The sequence below is a fragment of the Pleurodeles waltl genome, chromosome 1_2, assembly GCF_031143425.1.
Source record: "Pleurodeles waltl isolate 20211129_DDA chromosome 1_2, aPleWal1.hap1.20221129, whole genome shotgun sequence".
Taxonomy (NCBI): Eukaryota; Metazoa; Chordata; class Amphibia; order Caudata; family Salamandridae; genus Pleurodeles; species Pleurodeles waltl.
Window position 1 is genome coordinate 1,194,935,861 of NC_090437.1, and position 14,761 is coordinate 1,194,950,621.

The 14,761-nt window shown below is 46.7% G+C and overlaps 1 protein-coding gene across 1 annotated transcript in view; it reads right to left on the bottom strand.

The window, feature by feature from the left end:
• LOC138296090 (vimentin-like) overlaps positions 1-5,365 on the bottom strand; it is a 73,931-nt gene extending 68,566 nt beyond the window's left edge. Inside the window, exon 1 of the mRNA XM_069234931.1 lies at positions 4,828-5,365. Within this exon, the coding sequence (XP_069091032.1) occupies positions 4,828-5,323 (496 nt within the window). The 5' untranslated portion in view covers positions 5,324-5,365. The remainder of the gene's footprint in view (positions 1-4,827) is intronic.
• Positions 5,366-14,761: the final 9,396 nt, after the last annotated feature.

Sequence of the window (14,761 nt, forward strand, 5' to 3'; positions counted from 1 at the left end):
GAATCCTCCTGGAGCCTCAGCCAACTCTCTCCAAATCCCAACGCTGTTCTCGTGTTGCAGATGAGCAGCATGAGAGCAGCACCAGAATTGGCCGGAGCGGGCTTTCTCGATGCTCCAGCACGCACACGGGGGCTGGGCCTGCTCTCCACCAAGCTATCTAAGACAGCTAGGTGGAGAGGTTTATACTACGCATGTCACGCTGGCCGGCTGAAGACAGCCAGCCAAACTGACATGCGCAGTGTAAACTGGTGGAAAGAGCATCACTCCCCTGCTGCCAGTCAGCAGCAATGTCCCGCCCCCAAACACTGCTCAGGCTGAGAGCAGTGAAAAATAAAATGGTAATTGATTTTAATTACCATTTTATTTTTCACTTTTGCTGTACTGGCAACAGGGGGGCAACACTCCTTTGCCCTAATGGCGTGGTGGTGGCGCTATTCTTTTTAATGAAAACTAGAGGTCATAGGTAGTTCTCTATCACATGTGAGATGTCAGACCATGAACTTTGCATTCTCCTCCTGATGGTCCTTTCTGCAAATGATGTGAATGAAATGTGACCTACCTGAACACAGCGGATTCCAAGACAGCATGTGACTAGAGTTACACAGCACAGGCTGTACCAACAAGGGTGAAAAATTAAAAACTGCTAATGAAGTAAGTGTTATCATGCACTGCATTCGCCATGATGCTTTGGGGCGAACTGATTACTGGGATGTGAGACAGTGTACTCCCATCCCCTTGTATATACACATTTATATAGACGTATATATAGACGTATATATAGACATATATGTTCTATGACATCACTGATGACATCTCAAATTATATAACAGATGACTTCACTGACCTTTGGCCTCGTTTCTTTATATGGCTATGGAATTCCTCGGTGACTTGCATCATCCTTAAAATGTACAGCAGGGGTACTTATTCCTTATATAAGGTATGCTCCAAGTAGTGTTTATCAAAGGCCACATGGTGATGCTGTTGTACAAAGGGAGCTACAGGATTCTCGATATATTACGATATTTATATGGTTCCCTCGCCTTCATCGCTTGATTTTGCTTGCATGAAAGTGTCACTCGTAGTTGGTAAAATGTCGCTCATAATTACACTGAAATTATGAAAATGTCACTCAGCAATCTGAAACCCTGGCAGCTATGTGGGTGCTCCAGTGCACAGCCAACATCAATTGGGTCAGAATCTCCTCAGTGTGTCTACACATAGCAATTTGTATTGGAAGGATATGCTTCCAGTACCAACTCTATGCTAGAACGCGCTTGTTGCCTCTGTCCCACAGTGCAAGACTATGCGTTGCGCAAGACACCCTGTTGGTGCACTAGCACAGTGACTGTGCTGTGTCCCCCTTTGTGTAATGCAGAGCACCAGATCTGTGTACTAAACTGCATGAAAACTTTTTAAAATATGTGCCCTGGAGTTTTTTCAGGAATCTAGTTTCACACACAGTTGAGTTTTGGAAATTAGCCACATATTTAGATTTAGGGGTTTTGCCCCATCCCCAGTTTTTAGTTGGACTTTAGAAAGACTAGGTTGGAGCTGCAGCATTAAGCTGATGTGTGTAAGGTTTCCAGTGCACTATGTGTTTGCTGGACACTGTGAGCATGATGTCACGAAAGTCACAGGTAAAACATCAGACACACATTCAACTAGTATTACTGCTACGTTTGGACACAAGTTCTGACTTGTAAACAATTTACTAGGAATCCGAGGAATTTTAAAGAAGACCTAGACCAGCAGCAGGTCCTGTAGAGTACTCCAAAGTGTACACATTTTGCATGCAGAATTTTGTATGCTGCATTTCCAATATAAGAAACTACCTGAAAGGGCAATGTAAAAACTGTGCAGTTCCTGCCTCCACATTCTACGCATGCACTCATGACCAGCAGGCTGGACTATGAACACACTCTCTATGCCCGAATCTCCAAACAACTCCTACACAGACTCCAGCCCATGCAAAATGCAGCTGCAAGACTCATACTCGACCTCCTAAGTCACACTCACATCACAGTGCACGTCAGGAAGCTTCCCTGGCTCCCCATTCACAAGGGTAGCCAATTCTAACTTCTCATGCACACATACGAAGCCCTACACAACACAGGACCAGAATACCTGAACAGCTGCGTACACTTTCACCAACCCACCAGACACATACGCTCTGCATCACTCTCACTCGCACACACTCTTTGAATCCGCACAACTGGAGGTCGCTCATTCTCCTACATCACACCCAAGACATGGAACAACCTCCCTCAACACATTACTGTAGTCTCCTCCTCACTTCTTGAGCTCTGCAAGAAGCTGAAGTCCTGGCTCTTCATATAAGCACCATGGGACTACACGCCGTGCCCAAGAGCCTGACTACCCTCTTGGGTGATTAGTGTGCTATACAAATCAAAATAACATAAATGCATACAGATCTAGGCATTCTGAACACTGTTCATCAAAAAGGACACAGAATTCCATTCCTTGCCCAGAAACTGAGAATGCAAGAACTGCAACAAACTGATGGATGTTTGACATTTAAAGAGCACTATAGGAACGTTTTTTACACCAATTAAATTTGTGAACCAAGATGTGTATTTTACCTACACATAGGACCTATTTTACAAAAAATGTTAGCAGGTGTAACTGAAGTAAATATAAACTACAGCTTCCAAAATACACAATTTTGTTAAGAATAAGCTTTGGATAGGGAAAATGCTTCCTGTCAATATATCATAATTTGGCAATCAAAGATGTGTCACCAGCATTAATATACACATCAACTGTTATCCCAAGTTGACGGTGAAAATCAACAATTAGGTTTTTTTAAAGCAACCTTCTTATGATTTGAAGAACGTGCAGTATGTCCCTGTTGGTACATTAGCATGGCACATAAATGTTTCTTGTCCTACAAGTTTACCCCAAATGTAAGAATGGGGTTTGGAGCCACTAACATGGAATCGTAGGGATGACAGTTGAGATTGGGTAGATGGATTTTTAACCAGGTGTTATTAGAGTGATGTAATGCTCTCTGATTGGCCATCCCACCTAGCATGATGTACAATAAGGCCTTTCCTTTTCTACTCTTTTCTGACATCTCACAGATCATTCCATCCATGGTGAGAGCAGTCACATACTAACAAAGGTTTATGCTGTAAGCCTCCAAGTTCATCATGGTGATCATAAATGAAAATTATTTTCATGGGCTGAAATGTTGGCCAGCAGATGGACAGCGCTTGGAGAATAAGATGGCTGCCATGGTGAATACATAAATGTTGATGGTTTAACACCGCAAGGGCTTGTTTGGGACCTTAACGCTGGATTGGTTCAGTCTAACAGCAACTGAGGGGCATTAAGGTTAATTGAGTGACCCAATTACAGAGCTGCATAAATAGCACGTCATTTATAGCAATTCGACATGGTGTCTACAGCGTCTGGGTGTGGCAGAAGAAGCAGGTGGTATAAACTGTGAGACACGCCCTGCTTCCCCCGCTAGCTAAACGTGGGAGACTACCCCTGGCACCAAAAACTCAAAGGGCACCCACCTGTACTGAAGCCCAGTCCAGCTCCACAACAATACCACCAGCCAGCTGCAGGTGTCTGTACAGGAACGTCCAGTCCGTGTGTCTTGCCACAGGAAGTGTGGCGGAGTAGTCCTCAATGCGCTATAACCTATACTCTGTTCACCATACTTAATAAGCAGTGTCATACTGACAGGGCAATAGCTGGACTTCAGAGAAGGTAAACCCATAATTGACTAATGTTTATCTATATCCGTGGACTAGCAACTTTACTTGATTATTGAATCGATACTGGTCCTTTTATAGAACTAGTTATAGAACTATTAACTATAGAATAGGGATATTTCGTGAAATACGCAATGTATATGCTTATTAAACGCACTACAACAGAAAATTCATGTATTGTAGACACATTTTGAACAGGTGATCACTTGATAGCTGCAGACGTTGTACACAAATTGTACGGTTTGTAATATTAATTAACGTGACGTATCTCTGCTAGAAGTTTTACATAAAGAGTGACAAAGATCACGAATTATAATGTGTAATTTGACAGAGATATGATTATGTTTCAATGTAGAATATGATTGTGGAAATAACTAGTTATGCTGAGGCTTCTTCACTTTTTATTACATCCTTTGGGTAAATGTCACATGCATTTTCGCTTGCTGAACTGGACAAATATTGACAATTGTCTCTAACCCCAGAATGTAAGAAGCAGGAAATACTGCACTTTAAATGGCCCATGTGTTTCTCTCTTGGACTCAGGCTGCAGCCTCTCCCCGTTGCTTTGCATTATGCTTCCACAACATATGTAAGTCGGGGGACAGCAAGTAGGCACCCCGTTACTTCTCGTGCCTCTTAGGTATTTACATTTTCACCTGCGGATGTCATGCCTGCAGTGCAATAGATAAAGCCGGACGGTGGATGGACCCTGGCTCTAGAGATATGTGTATTGCCCAAAGTAAAATGGCGGCACATGCATGCAGTCCGTAACCCGTATAAACACTGGATAGAGCTACAGTGAAGGAGGTTTTGGTAATGGAAAATAAGAACTCTCCAGAATCAAAGTCAGTCTAATTAAGACAAAGATCTCAATGGGCTTAACTATCAACTTTTAAATTAAAAAATATCTATATTTCATTGTGATGCTGTTCTGGCCAGTTAGGTTAGCATAATACGGTACATTCTTTGTGTAGATTGTAATACATACCTAGATGACCCTTTTATCAGTATACAGATATAAAGGATGTGTCAATTAATATTGCAACTAATGGATATTTAAACAGCCCTGTGATTGGCTGCTCACCTTTCAACGTCAGCTCTTCTTCACATTTCACCATCCAAATGTCGATCTCTTCCACTAGATTCCCTCTTTCGATGTCTTCTGCACCCTTCTCCTGGGTCAACTTCTCAATCAGCTCCTTCAGCTCTTTAAATTCCCTCTCGTACTCGTCGGCCATGCCGGTCCCCTTGGCCTTGAAGCGGCTGCCCAGTTCCTCCAGCTCGGCGCGCAAGGCGCGGTTCTTCTGCTCCAGGGAGCGCACCTTCTCAATGTAGCCGGCAAAGCGGGTGTTCAGCTCCTGCAGCTCTTGCTTCTCGTTGGGGCGGTGGAGATGGACGCCCGGTCCCACCTCCAGCGGCGTGCCCTGGTTCCCCATTCGAACCCTACAGGTGCTCGATGACCTCTGGGCTTCGGAGGAGGTGGAGCGGAAGCCAACACGAGATGGAGAGGGGCTCTGGACCCTCATCCTGCTCGAGCCGCTGACCGTCAGGGTCTGCTGAGAGTACGAAGTGCTCCTCATTGCTCTAAGACAAGCCCACGAGATCCTTGGCCTACAGTGTCCAGAACTAGAAGGCCACCTCGTCCTACCAGTACTTATAGGAGGCTGAGGAATGTGGCAATTACCGTGTAACTGTGGTCCGAGCATGAGAGGGTTTAAATTAAGAATATGACCACTTCCAAGTTTGACAAGGCCCATGTGACGAGCTATCACAACCCTCTATTGTAATGAAATCCACAGCGCTCAAGCACATGCCTGGAGCTCTGCACCTCAGTGGGAAATATCTGCAGAGGGCTGTGTTGGGCAGATCACGGTCTCCTGTCCAGGGCGAGCCATCAGGACCCCGTTTCACACTTCAGGGAAGACTAATGCATGAAAATATCACAAATAACTAAAGAGGCCAAGCCTTTCAGCTGCAGTGTCGTGCTTTGCGAAGAGCCTCGTGACCTGCTTGGGGAAGGGTTTTTATCCCTTGACTTAAACTCGTAAAACAGTGATGTTTAAAAAATTGGGTTTAAGCTTGGAATAATTTATCATTTTTATTTGCGGCTGAATTTGTGATTTCATCTGCGTGGAATACGGACACAATATTATGGTACTTCACTGAAACTTGTTAAAAATAAAAACTTTTTGCCAATAAGTCCTCTGCGTGACACTAGAGTCCTTTTCCGAATCAGTGTCACATATTTTATAAAGTCCTACGAGGCTGTACAAACGGTACAAGGGTGCTACACAAATGCTGGTAACATACCATGCTATTACGCTGCGCTCATGTCAACATGCAGTGAAAGTCCATCAGACATGTCGGACAGCAGCGGGAGGCAGGTGCAGGCACTGAAACTCACTGGTCGAGTGCTGGAGAGATGAGCCCAGGAACTGGGGCACCCCGGCCTATCCTGTTTACTTGGTAGTGTCCTCACCAGCAGTAGGAGGCAGGTGCAGGCCCTGAAACAGTCTGGTCAGGTGCTGGAGAGATGAGCCCAGGAACTGGGGCACCCCGGCCTATCCTGTCTACTTGGTAGAGCCTTCACCAGCAGCAGGAGGCAGGTGCAGGCCCTGAAACAGTCTGGTCAGGTGCTGGAGAGATGAGCCCAGGAACTGGGGCACCCCGGCCTATCCTGTCTACTTGGTAGAGTCTTCACCAGCAGCAGGAGGCAGGTGCAGGCCCTGAAACAGTCTGGTCAGGTGCTGGAGAGATGAGTCCAGTAAGTGGGGCATGTGGCCTAATCTGCTTACTCGAAAGAGTCCTCACCAGCAGCAGGAGGCAGGTGCAGGCCCTGAAACACATTGGTCAGGTGTGCTAACGCTGAGTTTTTATTAGGATTTGCTAATGAATATTCATGTATTTTGACTGATGGATTTGCGTAGAAATTGTAATAGTCTAGAGAAAATTAATGCATGCATTTGAAAGTGTTACCACATGAGTGGCCACCATTGTTCACAAAGTGTAATTATTAATGGCTTTTTAATATGAAATGATGAGCTTATGTTTGATGTAGGAAGTCAGCTCTGTATATACTATCTCAAAATGAGAGATAGTGTGCACAGAGTCCAAGGGTTCCCCTTAGAGGTTGATAGTGGCAAAATTAGATAATACTAATGCTCTATTTTGTGGTAGTGTGGTCGAGCAGTAGGCTTATCAGAGGGTACTGTTAAGCATTTGTTGTACATACACAGGCAATAAATAAGAACACACTCAAAGACTTAAATCCAAGCCAATAGGTTTTTATATAGAAAAATATTATCTTCTTAATTTATTTTAGAACCACAAGATTCAGAATTTAGGTAAGTACATAAATTGTAAGGTACTCCACACAGGTAAGTATGGAACTTTGAATTAAAACAATAGCATACACAGTTTTGTCAAAAATGGCAATAAGCTATTTTAAAAGTGGACACTGCAAAAAATCAACAGTTCCTGGGGGAGGTAAGTATTGGTTAGTTTCTCAGGTAAGTAAAGCACTTACAAGTTCAGTCTCCTGGGCATAGGCAGTCCACTGTTGGGGGTTCAAGACAAGCATAAACCCTCAGCACCAGCAACACAGGGCCGGTCAGGTGCAGAGGTCAAAGGAGGGCCCAAATAACATAGGTGCCTATGTAGAACAGGGGTGCACCGGTTCTAGTCTGCTAGCAGGTAAGTACCTGCTTCCTCGGTGAGAAGACCATGGGGGTTTTGTAGAGCACTGGGGGGACACACACAGGCACACAAAATACACCCTCAGCGGCACAGGGGCGGCCGGGTGCAATGTGCAGAGTAGGTTTCGGATTTGTAATTGAAAACAATGGAGGGACCCGGGGGTCACTCTGGTGATGCACGCAGGGCATAGGGGGGCTTCCGGGGCCAGCCACCGACTGGGCTAGGATGAGGGTGTTGGGGCACGGGGAAGACAATGATCCGGCCGTCCGAATTGGAGGCCGTACTTCCGGGTTCCACATCCAATCAGCGCCCGGACCTCGGGCAGCGGCGGTGATTGCCTCCACCTGTCTGTAATTTACTCCAGCGATTACCACTATATTTACCCGTCTCTCCCAGGCCACTCCATTCAAGCGGTCCTGAGAGAGGACAATTCAGGCGTACAGTGAGCACCCACCTTTGATGCGGCTACCTCTGGACAACACAGATAAAATGTCAACAAGCTTTCTTATCTCTCATTCCTCTCTTTTTTCCCTTTTTCTTCCTTCACTCACTTCTCTTCTGTTTTCTCCCCTTTTCTTCTTTCTCTCTTCTTTAGCCTGTTCATTTTCCTTGTTTCCCCTGTTCCCCTCCCTCTTTTTTCTTTTAATCTTTTTCCATTTTCTTTTTTCCACTGCTTTTTCCTTTATTGCTTCTTTTTTCTTCTTTTTCTCCTTTTTTCAGTTATCTTCCCCTGGTCCTTTTCCTTGGTCCCTTCTGCCTCCTCTCTGGGTGAGGCGCCTTTTGCATTTTGGATCCAAGTAGGTGTCCTTCCACCAAGGGGCCTTGCCTTCGCATCTCCAGAGGCCGCTCCTGTTTTTATCCTCACATAGTTTTCTTTCCCCTTTCTCCCTCTCCTGAACCTTAGTGTCTGACAATAAGGGGGCACTCCCTCTCCTGGACACCAGAGGCCAGTAGTCTCTAGGGATAGGGTAAGAACTTATTACTTTCCGTCCCAGTTTTATTGTCCTCCACTTAGTTGTGATTTTTGCCCATATATTATGTGATGTATGCCTTGTGCACCCAGTAATTCTGTTTGCTGCATGATTATCTGCTTCATGTGTGCTGTGGTTTGCTGTGCATTGCTGTGTCACAATGTTACTCCCATTGTTGGTCTGTTTTATTTCCATCAGGCCCCCTCCCTTTTGCCTCTCCCCTCTCTCCCTTATACTTTCCCATTGTGAATTGATAGTAGAACAGCCTCCAGGCTGCAAGAGTTTCCTCTCCCTTATCGAGCACCCCAGGCTCACCTCACCCCTAGCACAGTACTAAGGTTCCACCCATCCACTAAACCCCCCCTTCTTTTCTCCGCCTCACACATATTCCCCTTAGCAAGATGGCTGAAGGCCTTTCCTTTAATGATGAGGAAGTATCAGCAATCCTTGTAGCCCCCTCTCTCCTTGGGGACACAGCTCTTTCCAAAGTCTGTCCCAATTGGGAGACTGGGGCACTCTAGTGGATTTAAAACGCTCACAGATCAAAACCATCCTACACGGAGCTGTCCTAACGGAATACCTCCGTAGTAACACGGCACCGAACAGGCTACTGGTTACCAATGAACCACGTATATTTCTAGACGACCTCGAGTTTAGGAAAGACTGGGCCCTTATAGCGTGGAAATGTACACTCGATTGGCTTATACTAATCATAAAAACAGCCACTAGGTTATCCGATGCTCTCTTAATTCAGATCAAAACCAGTGAAAATAATTTGAAGTCAGGTGTGAGCATCCTCTCGTTTAAAAAGAAACTGGAGGAGGTGAATAGGAATATGAACGAATACAAAGAATACCTGACCCAGCAGAAAATAGCAAAATTTCAAAAAGACCTGAATCGGTTCGCCCTAGAAAGAGTATATCCCTACACCAAACCCGATTACGTAGCCAAAACCTCCAATAATACATCTGAGACATCCTCAGGCAGCAACACTAGCTCAGACAATGAGAGCGACTCCTCAGGGAACACACGGCAACGCCGCGGAGGACATGGGCAACGCCGTGGTAGATGGAACTACCCACCTATGCCACCCCCTTGCCCTCCATATTTCAACCAGCAATGGGGCTGGCCAAACCAATATGGGCCTCCTACGCAATACCAAGCACCCTTCCTGCAGCACCCTGCCCAATGGTCCTTCCCTGACCCACAGCCTCCTTTTTTAGACAGAGGCCACAGGAGGGGAAAAGGGAGAAGGAAAGAAGTGCAGTGGTGCCCAAAAGAGGACACGATGGAGAACCTAACGCACAGAGAAGCCACCCCAGGGACAAGCAAGACGCAATAAAAAAAGATTCAGACAATAAGATCAACATCATAAACCTGAGCAACCGGACACTGAGTGAATCGGAAACCCGAGCATTAAGTAAAGGTCTAAATTTTGTACCTACCCCACAAATTGATCTGTTCAAAACTAGAACAGAATTAGCGGGTCTGTTCCGCAAGATTCGCCTCAAAACCTTCTTTCTTGGCAAAGAGTATGAGGCCCCTGAACAGAACACAGGACTGCGTCCTAAGTCCATCTTTTGTCCAACAGCAGGGCAAATGCCTCCTGAGGTCTTAGCATTCAAGAAATCAGTGTCCCTCAAGATCAATGGGCTCACAAAGACATCAAACAGAGTATTTCACAACATGAGTAAGGATGAACTCGAGGCCCTTGCATGTCTGACATCCGACCCCAGCATCATTATAAAACCAGCCGATAAAGGCGGAGCAACGGTGATTCTCCCACAAAAGATGTACAGAGATGAGTGTGAGCGACTCTTGGGTAACACCAAACACTACTAACGTCTTGCCCGTGACCCCACTCCTGATATCCAAGAAGAAATCTCCTTCTTGGTAGCTAAAGGTATGGAGAACAATTGGCTCACTGAACAAGAGGCAGCCTTCCTAATACAGACTAACCCTAAAATCCCTTACTTCTACATTCTGCCAAAGGTACATAAAGAAAAGATTCCCCCGCCTGCACCTATAGTATCCGGGATAGGCTCAGCATTAGAGCCCCTGCGAAGTTTGTGGATTTCCTTTTACAACCATTAGTGAGAAGAATCCCTACCTACCTCAAGGACACCACTGATGTCCTACTACTACTGGAATCCATATCTTTTGACAGAACTAAGGAACTCCTGAATACTAGATGTGGAATCTCTATATACTAACATCCCCCAGGAGGCCACACTGGAAGTGATCAGTAACCTGTTAGAAGCAAATATGGGTGAATCTATAACCCCACCTGAATTCATACTGGACCTAGCGCACCTTGCACTTACGAGGAACTACTTCAAGTTTGAAGAAAGTTTCTTCTTACAAACGCAAGGGACATCAATGGGCAGCACCTTTGCCCCCAGTCTGGCATGCCTATATGTCGACAACTTCGAGAGGCTTGTGGTCCTTCACGATGACAACCCTTACCGAGACCAGATAAAACTCTGGAAGCGGTATATTGACGACGTCCTGCTGGTGTGGACGGGAAACAAGGAAGAGGCCCTTGCTTTTGCTGTCTGGCTCAATGGGGCCAACTCCTTCCTCACTTTCACCATGACCATAGGCGATAACAAACTACCTTTCCTTGACCTTCTCATCTATGAACACAAAGGTAGCTTGGCAACAGAAGTATACTATAAACCCACGGACCGCAATAATCTGCTACAATACCAGAGCTTTCGTCCACGAGCTCTGAAGGATAACCTCCCAGTGGGACAGTTCCTACGACGGAGACGGAACTGCTCGTCTGTGGCTGATTACCGCAAACATGCTGATAAACTAGCCACCAAATTACAAACAAAGGACTATCCCACACACCTGGTCAAAAGGGCTTGCAAAAGAGCACGCAACAACAACAGGGACCAGCTACTGCAGCCCCGGGCAGTGAAACCAGACCTTGAGAAGATCGTGTGTGTCACCACTTTTAGCCCCTTATCCAATAAGATTCAGAAGATTATTAAAGATGACTGGAAGATCGTCACATCAGGTGGCTTACCCTTCAAGCCGCCACTACATGCTTACAAGAGAGCAACTAACATACGTGACATAGTGGTCCATACTAGACCTAAAGAAAAGCCCCGTCCCAGACAGACTACAATTTGGCATATCCCACCTCCAGCAGGCCACTACCCCTGTGGCAATTGCAGTGTGTGTCGCTTAACCTGTAAATCTACTACCATCAACCTCGACCTCAAAACCCCATGGGTACAAAAATCCCTCACAAACTGTAATAGTAAGAATGTGGTTTATCTAATCAAATGTCCTTGCCTACTCAAATACGTGGGTATGACCACCAGAAAGATCAGCACTAGAATCTACGAACACAGAAACATGATTCGGTGTAAACGCGATGCCACCAAATTAACCAGTCACTTCCTGCTGAAGAACCACTCTCCGGATGACATGTCCTGGACGGTCCTCGAGCAACTTCCCCCGACAACCCCCAACATGTCACAAAAACTGGTTCGAGCTGAACAACGCTGAGTGTGGAGGTTGCACACTGATACTGCTGGTCTAAACGATGAGATACCCTGGTTCTCTCTCCAATATTAGACCCTCCACTAGTAGCCTACCAAACCAAGTCGGTCTTTCTGCCTCCCTTGCCTCCTCCTACTGCTTATGCCCTCTGTGTCCTTCTGTGTCCCACACACATCCACCTCCTTTGCACATCTCACCTCTTTCTCCTTGTCCTTAACCTTCTTCTCTACCCTTCTCCCATCCCTGTATTTCCCCCCCTTTCTGTTTCCCCCCTTAACCGTCCTCCTCCCTCCCACCCCTCCTCCGTTCTTTCCACTTTGACGTTCTCTTTTCTTTTCCCTCCTTCCCATTCCTCTTTCGCTCCTTCTTTGCTTCCTCCTATCCCTATTTTCTTTTCTTTTTTCCACCTTATAGTCCGCCCTTCTTCCTTCCTTCCTTTCTTCCCTCTTTTCCTTCTTCCTATCCCTCTTTTCTTCTTTCCGCCTTATAGTCCGCTTTTCTTTTCCCTCCCCCTTACCCTGCTTTCCTTCCTCGTTTCCGCCCTCCTGCCATCTCTCTTTCTCTTTTCAACCCCTCCCTCCCACCCTTCGTTCCTTTCTTCTTTTTTCCACCTTTTTTCTCAGTTTTTCCTTTCTTTCTTCATCTTTTCTTTTTTTCTTTCATCAAAACCCTCCCCTCCACCCTCCCCTCCTCCTTCTCTCCTCCTTGGAGCCCCCGCTGCCCCCCTTCAGTACCCCTTCTTTCTTCCTTTTTTGCCCTCTCGGCCTCACTCTCCCAGGCCGCGGGGCGCCGGGCGTACATTCCCCCGGCCGTTCCCCGCGGCCGCCGGGACCGCGTCACTTCCTGACGCCTTCCCCGCGTTAGGGCGTTAACCACGAACCGGCCGCCCGCAGTGGACACTCCACTGGCCTCCACAGTGGATTCTTTTCCAAGTCCCACGTCCTATGGACGTTGGGGCACGGGGAAGACAACGATCCGGCCGTCCGAATTGGAGGCCGTACTTCCGGGTTCCACATCCAATCAGCGCCTGGACCTCGGGCAGCGGCGGTGATTGCCTCCACCTGTCTGTAATTTACTCCGGCGATTACCACTATATTTACCCGTCTCTCCCAGGCCACTCCATTCAAGCGGTCCTGAGAGAGGACAATTCAGGCGTACAGTGAGCGCCCACCTTTGATGCAGTGAGTGATCCGGCTACCTCTGGACAACACAGATAAGATGTCAACAAGCTTTCTTCTCTCTCATTCCTCTCTTTTTTCCCTTTTTCTTCCTTCACTCACTTCTCTTCTGTTTTCTCCCCTTTTCTTCTTTCTCTCTTCTTTAGCCTGTTCATTTTCCTTGTTTCCCCTGTTCCCCTCTCTCTTTTTTCTTTTAATCTTTTTCCATTCTCTTTTTTCCACTGCTTTTTCCTTTTTTGCTTCTTTTTTCTTCTTTTTCTCCTTTTTTTCATTTATCTTCCCCTGGTCCTTTTCCTTGGTCCCTTCTGCCTCCTCTCTGGGTGAGGCGCCTTTTGCGTTTTGGATCCAAGTAGGTGTCCTTCCACCAAGGGGCCTTGCCTTCGCATCTCCAGAGGCCGCTCCTGTTTTTTCATCCTCACATAGGGGCATATTTATACTCCGTTTACGCCGAATTTGCGTCGTTTTTTTCGACGCAAATTCGGCGCAAAACTAACGCCATATTTATACTTTGGCGTTAGACGCGTCTAGCGCCAAAGTATGAGGAAAGAGCGTCATTTTTTTGCGTGAACGCCTTCCTTGCGTTAATGAGATGCAAGGTAGGCGTTCCCGTCCAAAAAAATGACTGCGACGCAAATGCGTCGTATTTATACTCCCGGGCAAAAATCACGCCCGGGAGTGGGCGGGGCAAAAAACCCCGCATTTGCGCCGGATTTTAGCGCCTGGGTCAGGGCAGGCGTTAAGGGACCTGTGGGCTCAAAATGAGCCCACAGCTGCCCTCCCATGCCCCCAGGGACCCCCCCTGCCACCCTTGCCCACCCCAGGAGGACACCCAAGGATGGAGGGACCCATCCCAGGGACATTCAGGTAAGTTCAGGTAAGTATAATTGTTTATTTTTTTAATATTTTTTTTTGGCATAGGGGGGCCTGATTTGTGCCCCCCTACATGCCTCAATGCCCAATGACCATGCCCAGGGGACATAAGTCCCCTGGGCATGGCCATTGGGCAAGGGGGCATGACTCCTGTCTTTACTAAGACAGGAGTCATGTAAATGGCATCTGGGCGTCGTTAAAAATGGCGCAAATCGGGTGGAGGCGATTTTTTGGCGTCAACCTGACTTGCCCCATTTTAAGACGCCCTAACGCCATTTTCCCCAACGCCGGCGCTGCCTGGTGTACGTGGTTTTTTTCCACGCACACCAGGCAGCGCCGGTCTGCTAGCGCCGGCTAACGCCATTCAATAAATACGGCGCCCGCATGCCGCTTCAGAATGGCGTTAGCCGGCGCAAAACTTTTTGACGCTAAACTGCGTTAGCGCAGTTTAGCGTCAAAAAGTATAAATACGGGCCATAGTTTTTTCCCCCTTTCTCCCTCTCCTGAACCTTAGTGTCTGACAATAAGGGGACACTCCCTCTCCTGGACACCAGAGGCCAGTAGCCTCTAGGGATAGGGTAAGAACTTCTTACTTTCCGTCCCAGTTTTATTGTCCTCCACTTAGTTGTGATTTATGCCCATATATTATGTGATGTATGCCTTGTGCACCCAGTAATTCTGTTTGCTGCATGATTATCTGCTTCACGTGTGCTGTGGTTTGCTGTGCATTGCTGTGTCACAATGTTACTCTCATTGTTGGTCTGTTTTATTTCCATCAGGCCCCCTC